The 20756-nt window shown below is 34.8% G+C and overlaps 2 protein-coding genes across 6 annotated transcripts in view; both read left to right on the top strand.

The window, feature by feature from the left end:
* LOC137401101 (hyaluronan-mediated motility receptor-like) overlaps positions 1–3175 on the top strand; it is a 47214-nt gene extending 44039 nt beyond the window's left edge. For all 4 annotated transcript variants that reach the window (XM_068087464.1, XM_068087462.1, XM_068087463.1 and 1 more), the window contains exon 15: positions 2505–3175. In XM_068087464.1, the coding sequence (XP_067943565.1) occupies positions 2505–2543 (39 nt within the window). In that variant the 3' untranslated portion in view covers positions 2544–3175. The remainder of the gene's footprint in view (positions 1–2504) is intronic.
* Positions 3176–6380: 3205 nt separating this feature from the next.
* Positions 6381–20660, top strand: LOC137399302 (cyanocobalamin reductase / alkylcobalamin dealkylase-like). 2 transcript variants are annotated; one of them, XM_068085353.1, is made up of 6 exons: positions 6381–6507; positions 7207–7256; positions 7887–7962; positions 17957–18130; positions 19792–19977; positions 20181–20660. In XM_068085353.1, the coding sequence occupies exons 1-6, from the start codon at positions 6484–6486 to the stop codon at positions 20355–20357; spliced, it is 687 nt and encodes a 228-aa protein (XP_067941454.1). In that variant the 5' UTR covers positions 6381–6483; the 3' UTR covers positions 20358–20660. The 2 variants fall into 2 exon arrangements, with proteins under 2 accessions (XP_067941454.1, XP_067941455.1); XM_068085354.1 differs by lacking the exons at positions 17957–18130; positions 19792–19977; positions 20181–20660 and adding exons at positions 12537–12710; positions 14371–14556; positions 14760–15055.
* Positions 20661–20756: the final 96 nt, after the last annotated feature.

Raw genomic sequence — 20756 nt, 5'->3', positions numbered from 1 at the left:
GAGACCGATACGAATAGAGACCGGTACGAATAGAGACCGGTACGAATAGAGACCGGTACGAATAGAGACCGGTACGAATTGAGACCGGTACGAATTGAGACCGGTACGAATAGAGACCGGTACGAATAGAGACCGGTACAACAGACAAACCTTTACTTATAATCACCTCTACGTATGAATTTTGCAACAAACAATGGCAATTGTAAGCAAAACGCATACCTTGCACAAAAAGTACAGCGCACACTCGGGATACGATTTTAATACGTTCCAGAGTTGGCATCATATGGTGAAAAAATCGTATGTAGGGTACAGAAGCCATAGTAGTTATATAATGCCAACATCCCCTAGTAAAAATCATCCAAATTTTATAAAAGTACTGTACATATAAAAATTTAGGCACAAAATAGTATGTTAACCTTAGTAACTATTATAGTTACCACAGTAACTTTAGTGTATTTATTAGTTATGATCTGCATTAAAATGTAACGTTACAGTGTGCTATGTGCAGTACGTACCTTAGAGAGTTCTTACTTTCAAGACAGAAGTACATATAACATAAAAACTGAATTCACCTAAAATAAGTTTAGGTTACTCAAAACACACACTTAAAGCTAAGTTCTAGTATGTATTTTTAACTATTTTACTGAATATGTACTTTTCACCACTAAAATTTGATCACATATAAGCCTTTGGCTTCGTCTTCTCTATAATTTTAGCAACCTCATTAAAGCCTTCCACCTAATTCGGTAAGAAAGCCCAAACAATGCTGTTTTCGTAATAAAATAGATTTTTTGTAGCAGATTAAGAGAAGTTGTCTGATCTCAGACTCTGTTCAAAGGGATCGCAACTCCAACTTTGCAAATAGTTTTGAGCAAAAATATGATGTACTGTTTTTCACATGAGGAATGCTAAATTGAGAGAGATCAGTCATCATATCCCTTTCAAGCATTTTGAGAAAGTTTTCAAAGAACAGAATGTCGGCGTCTTTGTTATTTCGACAGACGTAACAAGCACACCGACTGCCACATTTGAACTCTGGCGAAAATTTTGTTGAATTCATATGGTGAAATAAGGTTCATATGGCGAGGTGGAAAAATTATCATGTTCCACATGGTAAAGTGAAAAAATCGTATATCAGGGTAATCGTATCCCGAGTTTGCGCTGTAATTTGCATCATATAACATTTGGTGTTCATTGAAACATTGCAATTTCGTAGAATGAATGTAAAAAAGCTAGTAACATTAAAACAAATTACAACATTAAAACAAGCATTAGAACAAATATGTATTATTAACAAGAGTTGTAGGATTTAAGTTAAACTTCACTTAAGTTAGAGTAAGTTACTCTGTGTATATCTACTACCTCCATCTACCTCCACTTATTTTAAGTTAGAGTAAGTTACTCTGTGTATATCTACTACCCCCATCTACCTCCACTTATTCTAAGTTATAGTAAGTTACTTTGTGTATATCTACTACCTCCATCTACATCCACTTATTCTACGTTAGAGTAAGTTACTCTGTGGATATCTACTACCTCCATCTACCTTCACTTATTCTAAGTTAGAGTAAGTTACTCTGTGTATATTTACTACCTCCATCTACATCCACTTATTCTACGTTAGAGTAACTTACTCTGTGTATATATACTACCTCTGAACCTATGCAACTCCAAGTAAATATTTCCGTTTATGTGTTTCTAAATAAACATTAAAATCTACTTTTGCAGATACTACTTTATGAATTTTCTTTTACTTCTAATACAGTACGAAATGAATTAATTATCAGGCGTGTCTGTAGGCATTCTCTGTATAAAAATATTTCCCGTGTCATATTCCAAGCGTAGTTGTTTCCATGACATGTGGCCAAAGCTTTTTGAGTTAATCTTGTTCCATTGTCAAGTTTTGGTCCTATTCTGAAACAGTAGAATAGGAACTGATACATTTATTGTCAGTTGTTGTGAAGACACCTCTGCTAGCTCGGGAAAGAGTTTAGCAACTACAGAGTAGTGTACAACATCGCTTAGATCTTGAGCTGCCTCTACAAATTTATAGATATTTGTAGCAACAGACAATGCTAAATTTACTTTTATATGCATGTATGTACATGTATATAGAAGATGATGGATAGAAGAAATGTGCTTTAGCATGCAATGGTTTTATCATACTGAGGTGACCTTCTCAAAACAAATTAACTTTTAACAAAAGGCTTGAATGTATCAGGTGAATTGTTTGAAGAATGGCGGCGTACTAAATGTGTATTAAGTGTCCAACATTCTACTAGTAACTACTAGTTCATGTTTACTCTAGATAGCTTCTATTTTAGTCTTTTTGTCGGAGTTGTCCATGCATCCTTTAACATCTCTTATGAGCTTCACTGTGTCAATTTCAAAGCTAACATCTGTCTTAGCTATTATAAATACATAAGTTATTTGAGGATGAGCCGTGTGCTATCTTGTTATGAATAGCTCATGGCTCATGTAACATTTACTTCAATCACTTGTAGGTTTCAACCCTAACAACCTCTTGCAGAGACAACTCGTAACAAACTGGCTTTCTCTTTATTTCAAGCAGTTGTATTATGGGTAAACCTGCTGTTTGGCTCTACGTTCACCTTGGTTGCTCCATCTTCATTTAAACATCACTACTGATGTTAACACTCCCTGGTAAACAGACATGTACACTACATAGTAAACTGACCTGTACACTACATAGTAAACTGGTTTGTACCCGGTAATTTTGACTCAAAAATTAACTAAAGACATTGTCTAATATCTGAGCTTTAGTAACTTTTATTATGATCTTACGATCAATTGAACTTTGGCTGACTAACTTTTACAATGTACATGCATGCGTTTTTAAATAATTATATTATTAATATAGTCGTACTCGCGATATATGTATTTTATCTCCAAAGCCATTTTCTGGTGATGCTTAGTTTTTAAAGTGAGACCTCAACTAATATGAATAAGAACACTTTTTGTTCTAGTTATCTTCAGGGACCTGCTTGTTCAAGTTTTACTTTTTATCTTTACTTTAATATTCGCCTTTCATTATTTAGTCTTCAGGTAAAACTCATAGTATTGTTTCACCATTAAAGTTTTGTCTCATCTAGAAGAATCTAGTTGTAAGAACATTATACCATCTCTGAGAATATACTGTGTATATATTGTTGAAGACACCGACTATATTCATGTTTTACCACCATTGGATAAGAGGACAACTGTTGAGAAGCTGTTGATAAAATATATAGCGGAGTGTTAGCGATTTAGATAGATATAAATTTATATACCAGTTCATCTAATTGCATTTGAAAGTCACTTGACAGTAGTACTTCGAGGTATAAATATATTTTGGTCATTCGCTTGTTATGAGAATTTAAGCAAGGTAGTTCTGCAACTGATCAACACTGCTTTGCTTTTGATATGCCAAACCAACGAAACTGAATGTGCAAACTACAAAAATAGAGCTTTTTAGATCAGTTGTTTTTTAAGCATCTGAAGTTGCAGTGGTGAGTTGTTTTGTAGCTAGACCGTGTTATCTCAAACTATATGTATCCTAGTTCACCTTAAAAACTCTAAGCATAAATTTTGCTTTCTTTATGTAACAATTTGACCGTTATGCTCAAGTTGTGCAGTAGGGGTTGACAAATTTTCATTTGCCAGTATCTGTGGCACCACACTTTGGTGGCACCTTCAGAGGTCTTCAACTTAGAGGCAGTAGCTATGTAGAAGAATTTAGGTGATGGAAAAAACCATCTGACATGAACAACCAATGGCAGACCTCGTAATATAGAGATTTGAGTGAAGATAGCCAATAACAGGCCGCACAATAAAGACCATATCTTTAGCAAAGATGTGTTACTCAATATTGTGGCCGCTTTTTCTTCCTGCAAGGATAAGAGAACTATTTTTATGAACTAGTAGTCTAGTTCTAGTTATGAACTAGTTCTAGTTAATATATCAGCTGTTCATGTAAAGAGAAACATACTAATAATGTCAGACTTATAGCAGATCTAATATACCTCTTATTAAGTATAGTGCACAACTCACGTTCTGTTGTATCACTCTGTGACAGTTGATATAGTCATGATATTTGTAGTGTATTCAATACTGCATGTATGCTTCTCAAAAGTGAAAGAAGTACCACAGCCGCTCGGATGTTGAACATTTCTAAGCCACAAATTTACTGCAGTCATTTTTTTGCAACACTAAAGTTTTTTAATTACCAAGAGTAGAAATGAAGCTCATCTTGTTTTTGCAATGCAAAACTAATGTTGATTTTAACATCAGTAATTGAGAACATAACTCTGACACATAATAGTGGCTCTGACAAATGAGCAGTCCAAGAAGTACTGGCAAGTAGCTACAGGTTATGGTCCATGTTAAAAACTCCAGTTTGGTGCCATGCAGAACAGCTACAAGAGCTGCCGTTGACTCTAACCATGGAAATGATGAGTGCATGAGGGTAGTTTATAGAATTTTCTGTAAGATGGCCATAAGAAAGAAAGAGGACTTTTTGGCAGAGACAGAATATGGGGCAGATTACAAAGGCAATTTTTAACACTTGCAAAGACGACCTGTGGCAGGTCAGGCAAACCTCAGGTTAGTATGTCGGTATTTCATGTGATTCAATGTCTTTGCTTAAAGATTTTAATTTATTAAAACAGTCATTTTGCTAGCCAGTTTTAAAGGAATTGCCATATAAATGTACTTACTCGTTGCTGCAAACAGTAATGTGTAGACAAATACAAGTTACTGCAACTCTACAACATCCTGTTGCTTTTTTTGGAAAAATACTATAAATTTAAAAGGAGAGCGCATGTAAATTGTACGGCCACTAGTGGTAACGAGCCAATGCTTGTGGCATAGTAATAGACTCATGATAAACTGAATACTCACCTAACAGTTGTCAATGACTGGTACTAATATATCATCAAACATAATTATCCTTTCACTTATTAAACTATCATTGTAATGCATGTATGTTGGGTTTTAATATTTACTTTCATTATAATATACCCATTTAATATTATTTAATGAACTAAAATTGGAAAACATCATCCAGATGCAGTGTCTTCTCGTAATATGACAATCATTGGACAATATGATTATTATATCATTATTGAATTTGTTCTAATATACTGATTTTGAAAACAAATAACTAATGGCTGCAATTATTTGTGTTTGGTACAACAATTAATGAGCTTTAACAAAGAGGTCTGAGTGAGAGTTGTCTCCCTAATTATTCCTAACATTTTACACTATTTATTTACTCACTGTAGAATAAAACTAAACTTTACAAATCTTCGTTGCATTTAATTTCGAGACAAGTCTTACAAATCAGCCTTCTAACGTCTACTTTTTGATAAAATAATTTAAACGCAGCAGCAAAGATTTTATGCCACAGGCCGAAAAGCGTTCTACAAAAATTAAATTAGGAGTTGCGCCTACTTTCTACCATTTAATATAAAAGATTATGGAGTTTGTACTAGCTAGAATTTTTAGTGAGGATGTGTGAGACTTATTTAAGAAATTAGAAGAAGTTATCAACTATAACAGACTAGGTGACCTCGTCATCTGGTCTGTTAGGTAAAACTAGAAAATGAGCTATTCTAGTTGGCTATAAAAACAATGGTCCAAGCCACAAACTCCTCCACCATATTTATCATTTCGTTTCTTACTACCTCTAACAAGTCAACAAATTAAAATAAACTCAAGAATTTTATTTCTTTACACTCAAGCGAAAACTGAAAGCATAGAGAAATACAAAAAAATCAGACAAATAGAATTGAAACAGATTTAACCACCTACATGTATATGCGCAGTGCAACTGAATATCATATCCTAATATCATTTTCTGTATTTTGGAGCATAATTTTCTCTAATCAAGTGTTTTGAGCTTGTTATCAAGCAAGTATTCAGTCATAAGGAGACAGCCAACAATTGCTAGCGAGAGCGAAAAAAGTCCTTTTATTATGTTTATGTATGTTTTTTGCTTGATATATAAGTGCTTCATCCAGTATCAGCTCTCCTTGATCTATGTTGGAATTTCTTTGATACAAACACCGCAATCTACTTGTAATAAGACCTTATGTAGGGTACCCTTACATAATACAGATTACAAGAAGATGAATTGCGAAACTGGGTAATACTGGCTCACCAATTAGATTTCCAGACAACCTCTTTGTCTATTTTCACTGTCGGTGCAAACAGCTTAGGTTCCCCTTTCAGTGCTGTTATTGTGTAAGCTAGACCCTACCTAGGTATTATATATTAGGACAGTGAGGTGCTAAAGCAGAACAGGCCATATGAACTTTGGAGTTGTTTATCTTTGCTGACCTAGATATGTCACCATTTATATAAACAATAATAAGCAGTATCTTCATAGCCACAGATAAGCTACATAGCTACACATAGCCACAGATAAGGTATCATACTAAAGTCTTAGCTAGGACGGCTTGAAACAAGACAAGTGGAAGGACCATGTATGCTCTATATCTCATCGCAGTAAGTTATACCTAAATTGACTTTAAATATTTCAGATACCCTAACACTGAGCTAAAAACATTGAAGCTTCCATGAATAAAATAGTAGAAAGGCAACTTTAGCCTTATTTTAATAATGTGCAATATATCTATCAAATCACCTTATTGTCTGCAAAATTTAGTCTTTTTTGATAGACAGTAAGTTCATTGACACTGACAAAGTCTCTGAGCATTCTGTGAACGCAATAACATACACACGCTGCCAGCAATAGAATGATCAGGAGCTGTAGGTGTCCTTATTAGGAAGTGGCTAAGGTTTGTCAACTGTGTCTACACACCTTTTTAATAAAACAATACTCAGGCACTTTACCCATAGAACTGTATGATTGCTGTCACAGCTGTGTTTCTTCCCATAAACAAATTGATATGCCAATTTCATCCTAGCTCCATCAGAAGAAAATTATTTGTTGAAGATTTTATAGCGGCTTTGTCAAATAAGTAGAGCTAAGGCTATTGAATTGGGCTAAGGCTAATTGCTAAGGGTTGGAATAGCAAAGGGTTGGCGTTACATAATTTCCTAGTGTTTCTCATTTTCAGCTGTAGGAATGTTACGTTTCATATTGGTTTTGGTAAGTTCTGGATGTCTTGCCCTTCTACACCTTGTATATCATTATGACACGTGTTGGTTTATTTGTGTTCAATTACTAGAAACCTTTTGTAGGATTTGTTGCTGACGTTTGTGTTCTCCGTGTTCATTTCTCCCGGATGCAAGTGAGTGACCATAGACACATAATAAAAAGTTTTTGCAAGAGTACTGTTAGCATCAGTTCTATGTCAGATAGTGGTTTCAATGGGTTCACCTTAATAGGTCTATGTTTAACTATGCATTCATGGCATATCAGTGCATCGATGTTAGTATTGACAAACTGAATATGCTGGTGTACACAGGTACATTCATGCATGCCTCTATATGTAGGTGTCTATATACATGTATGTGCATATATATTGTGTCTTTAAAGTTTAAATGCAAACATATATAACTAGAGTGTAGAAATTGGTTAAATTTAATTTTGTTGTGTAGTTTTTTCAACTAGAGTCAGTATAGGCCGGTTTCATGTTAGTAATTGTTTTTTAACTTAACGCAACTGTGTTTGCGCTAGTGGAAATAACTAGTGATATATCAATGATTCTTAACATACAAAAACATTTTATACGTAGTGTCTTAGTCTGTGTAAGCAAAATTCTTAATACACGGATTGTTAGGTGTGAGTTGACACTTACCATCTGAGAACGTGACGTAATTTGTGTTTTTGAGCTTTACTAGTACTAATTACTGAATACTTCATGGAACTAAATGCTTATTGATTAGATTTGACTCTATCAATACTACTTTTTTTCTAGTGTATCTGATATTAGCGAACACTTGGAGCAGACATTTGTTGATGGTGATGTCAAAATGGAAGCATTTCCTTTCAAGGTAAGTGTTTGGAAGGGCCGCAGCTAGTTTATCTTTTAACAGCAAAAAAACGGAGCTGAGCATGCATTCAGTTATAGCCATCAGTGTGGTTTTGCCAACTTTAGTTTGATGAAAGGTTAAATTAAAAAAGAATGGGGGCATCAGTAGCAATGGCTGCCAGTCTAACATTCAACATTAGCCTCTATTCTTAAACAATACATAAGGCTAAAGCTCATATCTACTTATCTGTGACAAAGGAAGTTCATATCTACATATCTGTGACGAAGGAAGTTCATATCTACATATCTGTGACGAAGGAAGTTCATATCTACATATCTGTGACGAAGGAAGTTCATATCTACATATCTGTGACGAAGGAAGTTCATATCTACATATCTGTGACGAAGGAAGTTTATATCTACATATCTGGGACGAAGGAAGTTCATATCTACATATCTGTGACGAAGGAAGTTCATATCTACATATCTGTGACGAAGGAAGTTCATATCTACATATCTGTGATGAAGGAAGTTCATATCTACATATCTGTGACGAAGGAAGTTCATATCTGCATATCTGTGACGAAGGAAGTTCATATCTACATATCTGTGACGAAGGAAGTTCATATCTACATATCTGTGACGAAGGAAGTTCATATCTACATATCTGTGACGAAGGAAGTTCATATCTGCATATCTGTGACGAAGGAAGTTCATATCTACATATCTGTGACGAAGGAAGTTCATATCTACATATCTGTGACGAAGGAAGTTCATATCTGCATATCTGTGACGAAGGAAGTTCATATCTACATATCTGTGACGAAGGAAGTTCATATCTACATATCTGTGACGAAGGAAGTTCATATCTACATATCTGTGACGAAGGAAGTTCATATCTACATATCTGTGACGAAGGAAGTTCATATCTGCATATCTGTGACGAAGGAAGTTCATATCTACATATCTGTGACGAAGGAAGTTCATATCTACATATCTGTGACGAAGGAAGTTCATATCTACATATCTGTGATGAAGGAAGTTCATATCTACATATCTGTGACGAAGGAAGTTCATATCTGCATATCTGTGACGAAGGAAGTTCATATCTACATATCTGTGACGAAGGAAGTTCATATCTACATATCTGTGACGAAGGAAGCTCATATCTACATATCTGTGACGAAGGAAGTTCATATCTACATATCTGTGACGAAGGAAGTTCATATCTACATATCTGTGACGAAGGAAGTTCATATCTACATATCTGTGACGAAGGAAGTTCATATCTACATATCTGTGACGAAGGAAGTTCATATCTACATATCTGTGACGAAGGAAGTTCATATCTACATATCTGGGACGAAGGAAGTTCATATCTACATATCTGTGACGAAGGAAGTTCATATCTACATATCTGTGACGAAGGAAGTTCATATCTACATATCTGGGACGAAGGAAGTTCATATCTACATATCTGTGACAAAGGAAGTTCATATCTACATATCTGGGACGAAGGAAGTTCATATCTACATATCTGTGACAAAGGAAGTTCATATCTACATATCTGTGACGAAGGAAGTTCATATCTACATATCTGTGACGAAGGAAGCTCATATCTACATATCTGTGACGAAGGAAGCTCATATCTACATATCTGTGACAAAGGAAGTTCATATCTACATATCTGTGACGAAGGAAGTTCATATCTACATATCTGTGACGAAGGAAGTTCATATCTACATATCTGTGACGAAGGAAGTTCATATCTACATATCTGTGACGAAGGAAGTTCATATCTGCATATCTGTGACGAAGGAAGTTCATATCTACATATCTGTGACGAAGGAAGTTCATATCTACATATCTGTGACGAAGGAAGTTCATATCTGCATATCTGTGACGAAGGAAGTTCATATCTACATATCTGTGGCGAAGGAAGTTCATATCTACATATCTGTGACGAAGGAAGTTCATATCTACATATCTGTGACGAAGGAAGTTCATATCTGCATATCTGTGACGAAGGAAGTTCATATCTACATATCTGTGACGAAGGAAGTTCATATCTACATATCTGTGACGAAGGAAGTTCATATCTGCATATCTGTGACGAAGGAAGTTCATATCTACATATCTGTGATGAAGGAAGTTCATATCTACATATCTGTGACGAAGGAAGTTCATATCTGCATATCTGTGACGAAGGAAGTTCATATCTACATATCTGTGACGAAGGAAGTTCATATCTACATATCTGTGACGAAGGAAGTTCATATCTGCATATCTGTGACGAAGGAAGTTCATATCTACATATCTGTGACGAAGGAAGTTCATATCTACATATCTGTGACGAAGGAAGTTCATATCTACATATCTGTGACGAAGGAAGTTTATATCTACATATCTGGGACGAAGGAAGTTCATATCTACATATCTGTGACGAAGGAAGTTCATATCTACATATCTGTGACGAAGGAAGTTCATATCTACATATCTGTGATGAAGGAAGTTCATATCTACATATCTGTGACGAAGGAAGTTCATATCTGCATATCTGTGACGAAGGAAGTTCATATCTACATATCTGTGACGAAGGAAGTTCATATCTACATATCTGTGACGAAGGAAGTTCATATCTACATATCTGTGACGAAGGAAGTTCATATCTGCATATCTGTGACGAAGGAAGTTCATATCTACATATCTGTGACGAAGGAAGTTCATATCTACATATCTGTGACGAAGGAAGTTCATATCTGCATATCTGTGACGAAGGAAGTTCATATCTACATATCTGTGACGAAGGAAGTTCATATCTACATATCTGTGACGAAGGAAGTTCATATCTGCATATCTGTGACGAAGGAAGTTCATATCTACATATCTGTGATGAAGGAAGTTCATATCTACATATCTGTGACGAAGGAAGTTCATATCTGCATATCTGTGACGAAGGAAGTTCATATCTACATATCTGTGACGAAGGAAGTTCATATCTACATATCTGTGACGAAGGAAGTTCATATCTGCATATCTGTGACGAAGGAAGTTCATATCTACATATCTGTGACGAAGGAAGTTCATATCTACATATCTGTGACGAAGGAAGTTCATATCTACATATCTGTGATGAAGGAAGTTCATATCTACATATCTGTGACGAAGGAAGTTCATATCTGCATATCTGTGACGAAGGAAGTTCATATCTACATATCTGTGACGAAGGAAGTTCATATCTACATATCTGTGACGAAGGAAGCTCATATCTACATATCTGTGACGAAGGAAGTTCATATCTACATATCTGTGACGAAGGAAGTTCATATCTACATATCTGTGACGAAGGAAGTTCAGATCTACATATCTGTGACGAAGGAAGTTCATATCTACATATCTGTGACGAAGGAAGTTCATATCTACATATCTGTGACGAAGGAAGTTCATATCTACATATCTGGGACGAAGGAAGTTCATATCTACATATCTGTGACGAAGGAAGTTCATATCTACATATCTGTGACGAAGGAAGTTCATATCTACATATCTGGGACGAAGGAAGTTCATATCTACATATCTGTGACAAAGGAAGTTCATATCTACATATCTGGGACGAAGGAAGTTCATATCTACATATCTGTGACAAAGGAAGTTCATATCTACATATCTGTGACGAAGGAAGTTCATATCTACATATCTGTGACGAAGGAAGCTCATATCTACATATCTGTGACGAAGGAAGCTCATATCTACATATCTGTGACAAAGGAAGTTCATATCTACATATCTGTGACGAAGGAAGTTCATATCTACATATATGTGACGAAGGAAGTTTATATCTACATATCTGTGACAAAGGAAGTTCATATCTACATATCTGTGACGAAGGAAGTTCATATCTACATATCTGTGACGAAGGAAGTTCATATCTACATATCTGTGACGAAGAAAGTTCATATCTACATATCTGTGACGAAGGAAGTTTATATCTACATATCTGTGACGAAGGAAGTTCATATCTACATATCTGTGACGAAGAAAGTTCATATCTACATATCTGTGACGAAGGAAGTTTATATCTACATATCTGTGACGAAGAAAGTTCATATCTACATATCTGTGACGAAGGAAGTTTATATCTACATATCTGTGACGAAGGAAGTTTATATCTACATATCTGTGACGAAGGAAGTTCATATCTACATATCTGTGACGAAGGAAGTTCATATCTACATATCTGTGACGTTTAGGGAACCCTTACATGTACATAATACAGATTACAAGAAGATGAATTGCGAAGTTGCATGAATACTGGCTAATCAATTAAATTTCACCCGATTTCCAGACAGCCTCTTTGTCTATTTTCACTGTCTGTGCAAACAGTTTAAGCTTCCCTTTCTGCGCTGTTATTGTCAAAGCTAGGCACTTATTATCCATAAGGTTAGAGGTGAACATTGAGGTGCTAAAACAGAGCAGGCAATATAAACTTTGGAGATGTTTACCAACCATCTATATGCATCTACCAGTGTATGTACTTAATTTGATGTAGTATTTTAATTGCTGCTATTTGTCTAATGTTTTATATGTTCATCTCAGATTGGAGACTACAATGAAGAGATACAGAAGAACTATCCCGGTGACAAGGGCTTAGGAATGATGTTACCATATCCAGCTGACACCATTGCCTTTATAACAGTTTACAGCGCCAAAGACTACACCTATGCTGAATCTGCAGCGGTATTAGAGAGGGAATCTGCCCAGCTTCGCCAGGTGCGTGGAAATGGAATCAGGAACAAATTTTAAATAGTTTTTAACATCCGAATATTTGTAATGAAATAATTCGTTAACTGAGAAAAATTCTTTGGTAATGGAGAAAAAGAGTGACAAGAAATAATGTAGCACTAGAGAAGAGGAAAAAAGATGGCAAAATACTGTATTAGGAGCAGACAACTCCTGTAAAATGGCTTTTCAAGATATAGGGGAAAATTTGTTAGTATAATACCTATGAATGTATGGGGAATATCGAGTGGCAGTGCAAACTGTGTGGGGATTGAGAAGACAATTTTGAAAGCATGAACCATTGCATATGAAAGATGGCATTTGACTGTCTAAAAGCGTAGATGCTGAAAGTTGTAACCTTACAGAGAACGGTGTTGTGTGAAACTATTCAAAGGAGCTTCTTGTGCCTCAAGTAAACAGAATATAAGTTGAAAAACAAAGAGAAATACAACTTTAGAAAATATGGGTAGATGTAGAGCATAAAAGATAACACGATGTGCTATAATACATTTGTAAAATCTTTTATTGATTTGAATGTTGGAGCATGTTAGTGGTGACAGAAACTAAAATAGCATACTTTCAAATAATTAATCGGACTAAAGTAAGTTTTTCAGACTAGCTGTATTCCATATTAGATGTGCAATGTCGTTGAGTTCTCTATCACAATGCCTACAAGGCTTTTTGAGTGTGAGCTAATCATAAATGCTTTGTATAAATGTATTATTAGCGATAAAACATAAAATGAGAATTAGTAATGGTACTAATAATAGTGAAAGAATGTAAATGATGAGAGAAAACCATTCGACATATATAACCAATAATACTAGTGATACAGAGTGGTATGAGTGTAAATAGCCAATAGCAGGCCATACAATGCAGATCAAAATATGGTCTGGGCATAATATGGTCTGGTCATAATATGGTCTGGTCATAATATGGTCCGGTCATAATATGGTCTGGTCACAATATGGTCTGGTCATAATATAGTTTGTTGTTGCACTTTTTTCTCATGTACTTCTTTTTTCTAGAAAGTATGGAAGAATGCAAATTTTATATGTTCATTAGCAAAGATGGGTGACTCATTATTGTGGCTGCTCTTTCGTCCTGCAAGGATCAGAGAACTGATCGTTCTAGTTAAGATATCAGCTGTTCATTTAAAGAGAAACATACTAATAATATCAGACTTATAACAGATCTGATATACCTCTTATTAAGTATAGTGCACGACTCACTTTCTGTTGTATCACTGTGTGACAAATAATATAGTCATGATGTTGCATAATGTATTCAATACTGCTTGTGTGTTTCTCAAAGAAAAAACAGTACCGACCATATGGTTAATAAACTGAGGTAATCTGTGCTAACAGATAAAATAGGTATATTATTTGTTATTCAACAACAGCATTAACACTAACACTAGCAGTATTGTTAGTACTAGTACTAAGAATAGTAATAGTAACAGTAATAGTAATAGTGATAATCGTACCACCACTACTAATAGATGCAAAACAAGTTCTGCCGACAGCTTAAAAGATACAGCTGGTTAACTTGTTTATCAATTCAACTTACTCTTTTGTGCAAAGAATATTACAAAGTTTTGTTAAGGAATTGTTTCTTTATTGTGTTTTGCTAATTTCATTTTGTTTTGCAGTATTATTCAGATGCCTGTTTCAACGAAAGCTCCATAGAGCTTTTACAAGCAAATGAAATGCAAACTCTGCCAAATGGATTGGTATTGCCCATTGTTCACACCCAGACGGCATCACATGTGGCAGGTGCAGCATACTACTACCAGCGAAAGCATGTGACTGATGAACCCGATGAATGGAAAGGAAAGGTACATTTACTTTCTTGTTACTTGGTATTCCTTCTGATTAATTATTGTAGGATCTAGTATTCCTTCTAGTTAGCTGTTATACTATTATGTACTCTTTCTAATAGGTTAATTTACATGTATGGAGTTGTATTCTCTCTAATGAGTTTTTATATTACATGGCAAAGTTTCTAATGACTCACCCTTGACATCTTTGTTTCATACAGGAGATCTACGGTGTGTCAATTCATCAAAAGTTTGGACTTGACACTCGATTTGGAGGAGTTTTAGTATTCAGAGAACTTCTGGACTCTAATTTTGATGCCCCTGATCCTGTTGATGTGGCAGCTAGTCAAGAAGAACGACTCCGTGTTCTCAATGAATACAACCATATTTTTGGTTAAGCTGACATTACTCTAATTAATGACGGAATGTTCTGAACAACTAGTTTTATATAGCTTACCAGTAGTTAAATGGACGTCTTGTTATTAAAGCAGAACATAATAAAGTATCACCAGTTTGATGAAACGGTACATCAAAATAGTAAAATAATATAAATAAATTTATGCTAAAATAGGCTTTTGGAGTACAGTATTTTTTGAAATTAAAGTACATTGTGATGCTGCAGAAGCAACCTTAAAGAATATTGCTCACACCGAAAAGGTTTTCGACAATTACAAAAATACAGTGTGAACAGTATCATAAAAAATCTTATATTGTTAAATATTATAAAAATAGGTGAACATTTTAAAATTGAGAAAACAACTTCTGTTCTATAATAGCATTAAAAATTGTTGTTGAAACATCCAGTCTAAAATTGCTCGCTTCAATGTGATGATCAATCAAGCTAGCATTGTTTGATGCAAGGCTAGCACAGCTAACGAGTAAATCTTGTAATTCTAGTTGCTGTTGACCCATTATAAGTTTTAGTGCCATAAATACGAACAAAAACAAAAAGTTTGTACAACAAGGAACATAGATTGATGAATGAATGTGACAACTGGACGAGAACACCTACCATTTGAGTTACTCTCATATTTGAAAAGTTGTCTGCACTCCGAAAGTAGGAATTTTCCGTTCCCACTTTGACGAGCAAATTAAAATCATTTATTACTATATGAACAATCCTAATACAGGTGAGTTGGCAAATGATTTATTTAAATGTTTCAATTGGTTGGAGCTTTTAAAGTCAACAAATCTTATTTTATATCATCGTTTTTATATTTGCAAGGTAATAAATCATGATGATTTGGCTCTCTAAATCGTGTTGTATGGACCTGTAAGGTAATTCCACAAAGATACAGCTATCGAACTAAGGTCGGCTTTAATCAACTTACCCAGACTACGTTTCAAAAAGTGAATCATTTTGCAATGTTTTGAGAAAAGTTTATTTTTGTTTTCCAAGCACTTATTAAAATATGCAAGACTCTAAATGAATTACAGTAAAATATAACTTCCAATAATGAATTAGTTTAATAGTTCCGAACGTTGTTGTATATATAAGTATTAGCACCAGCAGATAGCGTAAAGGAGAAACGACTAAACACCGGAGTCATACGCAATATTACAATGAACATGATACCTAATACATTGGAGGACCGGCAACAAAGACAGTCATCATATACTCATCTACCAGCAGCTTAGAAACCTCCTGTGGAAGAAGCTCACAAGGAAGTTCATATCTACATATCTGTGACGAGGGAAGTTCATATCTACATATCTGTGACGAAGGAAGTTTATATCTACATATCTGTGATGAAGGAAGTTCATATCTACATATCTGTGACAAAGGAAGTTCATATCTACATATCTGTGACAAAGGAAGTTCATATCTACATATCTGTGACGAAGGAAGTTCATATCTACATATCTGTGATGAAGGAAGTTCATATCTACATATCTGTGACGAAGGAAGTTCATATCTACATATCTGTGATGAAGGAAGTTCATATCTACATATCTGTGACGAAGGAAGTTCATATCTACATATCTGTGACAAAGGAAGTTCATATCTACATATCTGTGACGAAGGAAGTTCATATCTACATATCTGTGATGAAGGAAGTTCATATCTACATATCAGTGACGAAGGAAGTTCATATCTACATATCTGTGACGAAGGAAGTTCATGTCTACATATCTGTGACAAAGGAAGTTGATATTTACATATCTGTGACGAAGGAAGTTCATATCTACATATCTGGGACGAAGGAAGTTCATATCTACATATCTGTGACGAAGGAAGTTCATATCTACATATCTGTGATGAAGGAAGTTTATATCTACATATCTGTGACAAAGGAAGTTCATATCTACATATCTGTGACGAAGGAAGTTCATATCTACATATCTGTGACGAAGGAAGTTCATATCTACATATCTGTGACGAAGGAAGTTCATATCTACATATCTGGGACGAAGGAAGTTCATATCTACATATCTGTGATGAAGGAAGTTCATATCTACATATCTGTGATGAAGGAAGTTCATATCTACATATCTGTGACGAAGGAAGTTCATATCTACATATCTGTGACGAAGGAAGTTCATATCTACATATCTGTGACGAAGGAAGTTCATATCTACATATCTGTGACGAAGGAAGTTCATATCTACATATCTGTGACGAAGGAAGTTCATATCTACATATCTGTGACGAAGGAAGTTCATATCTACATATCTGTGACGAAGGAAGTTCATATCTACATATCTGTGATGAAGGAAGTTCATATCTACATATCTGTGACGAAGGAAGTTCATATCTACATATCTGTGACAAAGGAAGTTCATATCTACATATCTGTGACGTTTAGGAAACCCTTACATACTACAGATTATAAAAAGATAAGTTGCATGAATATCTACATATCTGTGACAAAGGAAGTTCATATCTACATATCTGTGACAAAGGAAGTTCATATCTACATATCTGTGATGAAGGAAGTTCATATCTACATATCTGTGACAAAGGAAGTTCATATCTACATATCTGTGACGAAGGAAGTTCATATCTACATATCTGTGACGAAGGAAGTTCATATCTACATATCTGTGACGAAGGAAGTTCATATCTACATATCTGTGACGTTTAGGGAACCCTTACATACTACAGATTACAAAAAGATAAGTTGCATGAATACTGGCTAATCAATTAAATTTCACCCGATTTCCAGACAGCCTCTTTGTCTATTTTCACTGTCTGTGCAAACAGTTTAAGCTCCCCTTTCTGGGCTGTTATTGTCAAAGCTAGGCACTTATTATCCATAAGGTTAGAGGTGAACATTGAGGTGCTAAAACAGAGCAGGCAATATAAACTTTGGAGATGTTTACCAACCATCTATATGCATCTACCAGTGTATGTACTTAATTTGATGTAGTATTTTAATTGCTGCTATTTGTCTAATGTTTTATATGTTCATCTCAGATTGGAGACTACAATGAAGAGATACAGAAAAACTATCCCGGTGACAAGGGCTTAGGAATGATGTTACCATATCCAGACGACACCATTGCCTTTATAACAGTTTACAGTGCCAAAGACTACAGCTATGCTGAATCTGCAGCAGTATTAGAGAGCGAATCTGCCCAGCTTCGCCAGGTGCGTGAAAATGGAATCAGGAACAAATTTTAAATAGTTTTTAACATCCGAATATTTGTAATGAAATAATTCGTTAATTGAGAAAAATTCTTTGATAATTGAGAAAAAGAGTGACAAGAAATAATGTAGCACTAGAGAAGAGGAGAAAAAGATGGCATTCTACTGTATTAGGAGCAGACAACTCCTGTAAAATGACTTTTCAAGATATAGGGGAAGATTTGTTAGTATAATACCTATGAATGTATGGGGAATATCGAGTGGCAGTGCAAACTGTGTGAGGATTGAGAAAACAATTCTGAATGAACGAACCATTGCATATGAAAGATGGCATTTGACTGTCTAAAAGCGTAGATGCTGAAAGTTGTAACGTTACAGAGAACGGTGTTGTGTGAAACTATTCAAAGGAGCTTCTTGTGCCTCAAGTAAACAGAATATAAGTTGAAAAACAAAGAGAAATACAACTTCAGAAAATATGGGTAGATGTAGAGCATAAAAAATAACACGATGTGCTATAACACATTTGTAGAATCTTTTATTGATTTGAAAGTTGGAACATGTTAGTGGTGACAGAAACCAAAATAGTATGCTTTCAAACACTCAATCGGACTAAAGTAAGTTTCTCAGACTAGCTGTATTCCATATTAGATGTGCAATGTCGTTGAGTTCTCTATCACAATGCCAACAAGGTTTTTTGAATGTGAGCTAATCATAAATGCTTTGTATAAATGTATTATTAGCAATAAAACATAAAATGAGAATTAGTAATGGTACTAATAATAGTGAAAGCATGTAAATGATGAGAGAAAACCATCCGACATATATAACCAATAATACTAGTGATACAGAGTGGTATGAGTGTAAATAGCCAATAACAGGCCATACAATGCAGATCAAAATATGGTCTGGGCATAATATTGTCTGGTCATAATATGGTCTGGTCATAATATGGTCTGGTCATAATATGGTCTGGTCATAATATGGTCTGGTCATAATATAGTTTGTTGTTGCACTTTTTTCTCATGTACTTCTTTTTTCTAGAAAGTATGGAAGAATGCAAATTTTATATGTTCATTAGCAAAGATGGGTGACTCATTATTGTGGCTGCTCTTTCGTCCTGCAAGGATCAGAGAACTGATCGTTCTAGTTAAGATATCAGCTGTTCATGTAAAGAGAAACATACTAATAATATCAGACTTATAACAGATCTGATATACCTCTTATTAAGTATAGTGCACAACTCACTTTCTATTGTATCACTGTGTGACAAATAATATAGTCATGATGTTACATAATGTATTCAATACTGCTTGTGTGTTTCTCAAAGAAAAAACAGTACCGACCATATGGTTAATAAACTGAGGTAATCTGTGCTAACAGATAAAATAGGTATATTATTTGTTATTCAACAACAGCATTAACACTAACACTAGCAGTATTGTTAGTACTAGTACTAAGAATAGTAATAGTAACAGTAATAGTAATAGTGATAATCGTACCACCACTACTAATAGATGCAAAACAAGTTCTGCCGACAGCTTTAAAGATACAGCTGGTTAACTTGTTTATCAATTCAACTTACTCTTTTGTGCAAAGAATATTACTAATTTTTGTTAAGGAATTGTTTCTTTATTGTGTTTTGCTAATTTCATTTTGTTTTGCAGTATTATTCAGATGCCTGTTTCAACGAAAGCTCCATAGAGCTTTTACAAGCAAATGAAATGCAAACTCTGCCAAATGGATTGGTATTGCCCATTGTTCACACCCAGACGGCATCACATGTGGCAGGTGCAGCATACTACTACCAGCGAAAGCATGTGACTGATGAACCCGATGAATGGAAAGGAAAGGTACATTTACTTTCTTGTTACTTGGTATTCCTTCTGATTAATTATTGTAGGATCTAGTATTCCTTCTAGTTAGCTATTATACTATTATGTACTCTTTCTAATAGGTTAATTTACATGTATGGAGTTGTATTCTCTCTAATGAGTTTTTATATTTTATGGCAAAGTTTCTAATGACTCACCCTTGACATCTTTGTTTCATACAGGAGATCTACGGTGTGTCAATTCATCAAAAGTTTGGACTTGACACTCGATTTGGAGGAGTTTTAGTATTCAGAGAACTTCTGGACTCTAATTTTGATGCCCCTGATCCTGTTGATGTGGCAGCTAGTCAAGAAGAACGACTCCGTGTTCTCAATGAATACAACCATATTTTTGGTTAAGCTGACATTACTCTAATTAATGACGGAATGTTCTGAACAACTAGTTTTATATAGCTTACCAGTAGTTAAATGGACGTCTTGTTATTAAAGCAGAACATAATAAAGTATCACCAGTTTGATGAAACGATACATCAAAATAGTCAAATAATATAAACAAATTTATGCTACAATAGGCTTTTGGAGTACAGTATTTTTTGAAATTAAAGCACATTTTGATGCTGCAGAAGCAACCTTAAAGAATATTGCTCACACTGAAATGGTTTTCGACAATTACAAAAATACAGTGTGAACAGTATCATAAAAGATCTTATATTGTTAAGTATTTTAAAAATAGGTGAACATTTTAAAATTGAAAAAACAACTTCTGTTCTATAATAGCATTAAAAATTGTTGTTGAAA

This window comes from Watersipora subatra, chromosome 7, assembly GCF_963576615.1.
Source record: "Watersipora subatra chromosome 7, tzWatSuba1.1, whole genome shotgun sequence".
NCBI classification, from domain to species: Eukaryota; Metazoa; Bryozoa; class Gymnolaemata; order Cheilostomatida; family Watersiporidae; genus Watersipora; species Watersipora subatra.
This window is presented reverse-complemented; position numbering and strand designations above follow the sequence as displayed.